We start from the raw sequence: 6,000 nt of genomic DNA, 5'->3' as shown, positions 1-6,000 counted from the left end.
CTGTACATTATGTCCTCCTTTTCACTGAGATGGTAGAGAAACAAGAAAAACGCTATTGAGAATCAACAAAGTCCGACTCGGTAACCCATTAATGTAGCTAATAGCCATCGTCTGAGAGCAGGGCTATCACCATCCATCCCTGCATAAAAGGTGATGTAATTCACGTAATTATTCATCTGCACAGACTAAGTATAAAATTGTAAAAAATGTGAAATACTAAGTAATGAAAAATCAGAGGGGACAGAATTTACAAAGCACACATGGAAAATAGGGCTTTAAGGTCAGACTCTTATTAGAGAGAAATCCAACAGATTTCATGTCAATAATCAGTGGTTACACCATTTCTTCTTTTTTCTTTTTTTTAACATAAAGAGACCGTGAGAGATTAATATCTCTTGGGAGAACAACCTGTAACTACAGAACCAATCTACCACTCACAGATGTTGGCTTCCTCCTCATGCATTTTATTCTGTCTTTATACTGTTCCAGCAAGAACAGCACAGAAACCTTTGTTCCCCCAAGCCATAAGAACCAAACCTCAGGCAGTCACCTTCCATGACTTCTCCCCATATTTTTTTTTTTCTTTTTTCTTATCATTCTCACCAAGAAAAGCAGCTTGTACTTGTCCAAAGAGAAGCAGCTTATACTTCTGTCAGCTGAAAAAAGGCAGGACAAGAGGGAGCAGAAACAAGCAGTTCACAGTACAAAACGACCACATTTCACAGAGAATCCCCACCGGAGTGATCAGTCCGCAAGTGCTGAAACTTGAACCCCATGTTTTCTCTGAAAGCATCCATAAATGTAACATCACCACAGTTGCAGAACTACTTTTGTTTCCTTTATGTCCTCTGTTAGATTTCTTTCTTGCTTGAAATTTTACATTAATCATATAACTCGTTCAAAACAATCCTTTATTTCTCCTGCCAAGTTTGGAGCAGTAGGAAAGAATACACAAAACTGATCCATAGGGATAGGAAAAAAAAAAGTAACAAAATATTTTTGACATTATTTAGAAAATGTGTGATCTATAAAATCTGATGATCCAGAAGGCCTGCCCTAGTACATTGCTTCAAGGGACAAGCAACATGTATCAGAATCATTTAGGTCCTTGATATCCTTAGGAGACCACGGATACGTCTAACAAGAGCTTGAATAAAAGTGTATCGTGACCGAACTTTAGAATATAATCCTTCAATGTCCAGAAGCTTCTTCTGCAGGGATTCACCAAAGCTGTTTGTGGCTTCAATCTGAAGCTAAGAAACAGAGATTTGCAGTCATCCATACAGAATCTTCTCTTTCTGGAATGTTAGCTTATCCATCATCAACTACCTGTCAACCCTTTCACTACGATTTATTCTCTAAATGACTTTCAAAAGTATGTTTTTTCTGACTCGCCTAATAAGTACTACTTGCATTCTTCCCTTATATTTTCCTCTCTAAATTATATAACGGATAGAGCCTTTCTACAGAGGTTTTTGGGTGACTCAGAGCATTTACAGATTATCCAAATATTACCACCTCACAACCTCTCCAGATTTTAGGAATTAAGTTCCTGTTTTAGGAATTAAATTCCTCAATTTAGGAATTCAGCCTCTTCAATTAATACAAACACTTCTTGCAATTCAAATTCACCTAGTCCTTTAAGGACTCTTTAGGAGTTACGAGTCCACATGCATAGACATTTTTTCATTAATACAGATGTAAACAATCCCTGAAAAAATTAATTACATTCCAAGTATTTCTGCAAGATGTGACTGTATATTTTACTTTTGAACAAATGAAATAAAAGACGGATGGATGCCTTATCACAAAAACACATACAACTGTTCTTATAATTCTAGATTTTACAAAGATACTTGAAAGTGCACGTTTTTGAGCAGGTTTTTTCTGCACAAGCAGCAGTAGAAATGTCAGTGGGATTTATTAATAAAAATGATCTTCTGCCACCTCTGCATTAGATTTACACACTGTAAATTACTCCTTTGCTAGCATTCACATTTCATAGTCTTCTCAGTTTCTGTTATCCTTTCCAATCTCATTTCTCTACAGCCTAGCTGCAGCTGACCTGTAGTAAACAGCTACAGGATCACAGAAAATTGGGAATCCTGCCCTCATATTTTTTTGTAAGTCTAGCTCATTTAACTTTTTATATTAAGACTTGAAAATATGTGTGCAGCAGCACAACTGCTACCTGCTTCATAATACTTTCAAAAAAAATTTTGCAACATTTCATTAATCCTAAATTAAGTTATATCCTGTTGGTGTTACCACAGGTTGTTTAGAGGTGGGAAAACTACCATCAGACTGCTCTCAATAGCTGTATGGTAAATCAAGCACATTCTGTACTTTTCAGGACACTGTCACATCTCACCTGTTCTATATCATGCTGGCTCACTCGATTCAGTCCACTACTGAAATCCAAGTTAGGCTCTGAACCAAAGGAATCTAGTGATAGAAAATGAAACATTAAAATTTGGTTGGCTGCTCCACACTATCTTCTCCACATCGAGTTATAAAATGAGTTTAAAAATGCAGTGTTCCAAACTTGCACATTAGAAATGACACTGATTTTTTGACTTAAAATGATTTAGAGAAAATACATTAAGTAAGAGCCATAAATAATTTTGATCACACAACAGGGCACTTTAAGCAAAAAGTCCTCTCTGGATAACTTCTTTTTCTGACTTCTTTCCATTCTTTATTTTTTTTTTAAAACCAAAATCTAACAAACTTAAAAGCTTCTGGTGAATCAATGCTGCCTACAATTCTAAAAATACTTCTAAAACCACCAATATTAATTTTAGTTCTTAATTTCATCTTAGATTATTATATTGAAATATTTTCCTACAAATTGTTTTGAATGACCCATCTGATTACATTATTTGAACTTCACTTGGTTTGAACAACAACAAAAAAAATCATTAAATTTTACTTTCCTTTGGAGGTTATGTGTAATAGACAAAACCCAAAGGTCTATGACTTAACAATATTTGTATTGCCAATTCTCTAGCAGAAGATCCAAAGGTATGCCAAATCCAACCAAAATCTCCTTTATTAAATATAAATGGCAAAATATTAATAGTAGCAAATCAGTTTTAAAGCTAACCATCAGAAGTTATTCAAAGGCACTTTGATGTTTGAGAAATTTTACCTTGGAGCCTTCCTTTCTTAAATGACATCCTAGAGGACAGCAGTGGGTCTTGGGAGTCAGTGGGTGTGCAATGCAGTAGATAGTGTTCCAGATGACGCCAAAGAATGAAGAGACATGTTTCTATAATATCTGTAGACACAGCTAAGTGAAGAAGTCTAATTTTGTTGTCTTCAGATTGTAGGTTTACTATATGAGCATACTTACACACTGAAGGAGCTGAAGATGTTAGCTCAACCATCTGTCATCTCCTCCAGCAGAAGCTTCTGGCCCCCACTGCTATGGGGTCTCCTCACCTGTCTCAGTGCAGTGCTGGCTAGGTTACTTCAGACTGCTACTCACCCGGGAGAGGCTTTAAACCAACACTCTGTGCCAGAGCAGAGTATGAGTGCTCAAGTGGTTTGTAATGAGAGCTCAGTTGCAGAGACAGTGAATTAAAGCTGAGGTTATCAAGCTGGGGGTGGCAGTAACATCTTAAGTTACAACAGGTAAGTCTGCAAGAGCACATCTTTCCCACAGTAGGTTTCAGAGGAAAATTCTGATCCGCTACAGACAATAATTTTGTGTGTGACTGTTTATTTCTATAGAGTTACTGGTTTTTATGAGATTAGGTTTATGCAAGGTCAACTGTTCTGTAATTCCCATGACTGCTCTTATTTCATTGCCACCTGGTTTTGGGAGATCATTCAGAGCTGTTTCCACAGACTGGAAACTCCAGTTGCTCTAAAAGGCACCTCAAAATTATTTTTCAAAATACTTCTTCCACCACACTTGTACATATATGAATGTTTAGTGGGTCTGAATACTGAACGGAAGAGCTGGGCTGCAATAACTCCTCCGTTATAACATTGCAGAAAGTCCTAGCAGGGTTTCCATGATGGGAATTACTAACTTGAAAATACTTACATTCTGACAATAGCAGAACAATACCCTCTTACTAATTTAATTTTCAGTATTTTAAATTTCCTTTTTGTAAAAAGCATTGTTCAAAGTGGTCAGAAATCTCAGTAAAAAGAACCTGTTCCTATTTCTCTGCTTTTCTGGAGCATCACCTTGAGGGTCATTTCAATTTTAGAAGGATACAAGAACAGAGAGAAAGCAGCTTGGCTCGGTTGTTTATTAGCTTCACCAGGCGTCGCCTTGCCAAAACGTATTTTTGGGAAGTGGAGATTTTGTCAACCCCAGCTGGCATAACTGACTGACACAGCTGTGATAAGAGAAAACCCAAGAAGATTGTAGCAAATCACAGAGCATCAAAAGAAATAAGCAAATAAAATTACTTATCAATATCTAGCACTTCCTTGTCAGCTACTATTTCTTCAAAACCGTGCTCTCTATTTTGAATTTGCATAATGTTGCTGACCAAAAAATGAAGAAATTAAATGTAGCCCTAAGCAACTATAATGAAAATCACAACTTTTACAAAGTTAAGCCAAATATTTTCCCCAAAGTTTTAGGTCACTCATTCTATGGCCCCCTTTATCAAGAGTAGAAAGGAATATGCACAAGAACTGGAACTATTTACTTATCCAAGATGGTTTGGAATCTCTGTTACAGCTATGTCTAAGTTACAAACAATACAGAGACTACAGAGTCAGAAGAACTATTACCTCTTTTATTTCATCTGGCGGGAGTTGCTCCACATTTTGCAATTTGTTAACACTCTGACGGTGGCTATCGTAGTAACTGAAGAAATCACTAGTGCTCTGTTTCAGCAGGTAGACGATAATGCCCAAGCCAGGCAAGTGCCAGTATGGGACCACTGGTACTTGTGTATCTAGAAAAGTCGACAAATTATAATAAATTTTTTTTAAAAAGAACAAGAAATCCCTAAGGTATGCTCTCTGTAAGATATGAAAGCTCTGGAAAGTTTATATTTTATACTTCTGTGTCAGAAGTAACACAATTGAAAGTCTAGGTAAAAAGTTCTGTGGCTGTAGTACTAGAAGGCAGTCAGGATAGTACAGTACTGAGTGTAGCACGTGAAATGTAACTAGACCAGAAGACTCAGTAATTAAGTATTTTAACCACTCAGCTACATAACAGCACACTGTAAACTCTTGTCATGTGGCATAATGAAGAGTTCCAGTCAGCATCAAAACACATCTTACATGTCACAAATGAGGTCCCAGTTCCACATGTTATCCAGCACAGATACTGAAAAAAAAAAGAAATCCTCACCTTCCCCTGTCTTGTGCTATTTATTTACATACACCTTTTTTTACTGATGTATGTGTTTCTGAGGCTGCCATAGGAAGTCAGTTAAAAAGGATTTTTTGTACACGTTTGTTTTAACTTGGATTAGTTTCCTGATTTGGCTTAGTGCAAGGCTGTGCAAGCATGTGTTCCAGAATTAGAAAGTGGGCAGCTACAGTACTGGCATAAAGTGACTTAAAGTGTATGTGAAACTACAGCCTCTGGTTCATTATTTTCTACTAGCCCAAATGTCACACCATTCAGTCTCATAAAATAGCAAGCCAAAAATCTCACCCTGACGAGGCCCATCTCGGTTGGTTGATTCTGACAAGCTAGGAGTAAACAGACAAACAGCATGCTGAAAACTGGGGGCACTCTGCAACATAAGTGACTCACAGTATTCCATCACATTTGCACAGATCTGCCAAAAAAAAACGACAGCACGTCAGTTACAATTTCTACAGGCTTTGGAGCATTAAAATTTAAATGGATAAATGTCAATAAACAACATGTTTTGCTCCCTCTCTTCTCACCAGAATGTGGTGATTCTCTTTTGTGTTCAGTTACAGCCTCTCTTCTATTTCCAGTCTAGGACTTGAAACCTTGCCTCTTTCCCAAACCTGCTAATTAAAATTTCTGGTCAATTTTACATCCCC

The 6,000-nt window shown here is 37.0% G+C and overlaps 1 protein-coding gene across 1 annotated transcript in view; it reads right to left on the bottom strand.

The window, feature by feature from the left end:
- Positions 1–895: 895 nt before the first annotated feature.
- Positions 896–6,000, bottom strand: part of NUP205 (nucleoporin 205) — a 52,531-nt gene continuing 47,426 nt past the window's right edge. Inside the window, exons 38-43 of the mRNA XM_074826951.1 lie at positions 5,639–5,765; positions 4,759–4,925; positions 4,232–4,355; positions 3,152–3,280; positions 2,372–2,445; positions 896–1,253 (exon numbers count right to left, since the gene is read on the bottom strand). Coding sequence (XP_074683052.1) covers positions 1,101–1,253; positions 2,372–2,445; positions 3,152–3,280; positions 4,232–4,355; positions 4,759–4,925; positions 5,639–5,765 — 774 coding nt within the window. The 3' untranslated portion in view covers positions 896–1,100. The remainder of the gene's footprint in view (positions 1,254–2,371; positions 2,446–3,151; positions 3,281–4,231; positions 4,356–4,758; positions 4,926–5,638; positions 5,766–6,000) is intronic.

This window comes from Strix aluco, chromosome 5 (genome assembly GCF_031877795.1).
Source record: "Strix aluco isolate bStrAlu1 chromosome 5, bStrAlu1.hap1, whole genome shotgun sequence".
Lineage (NCBI taxonomy): Eukaryota > Metazoa > Chordata > Aves > Strigiformes > Strigidae > Strix > Strix aluco.
This window is presented reverse-complemented; position numbering and strand designations above follow the sequence as displayed.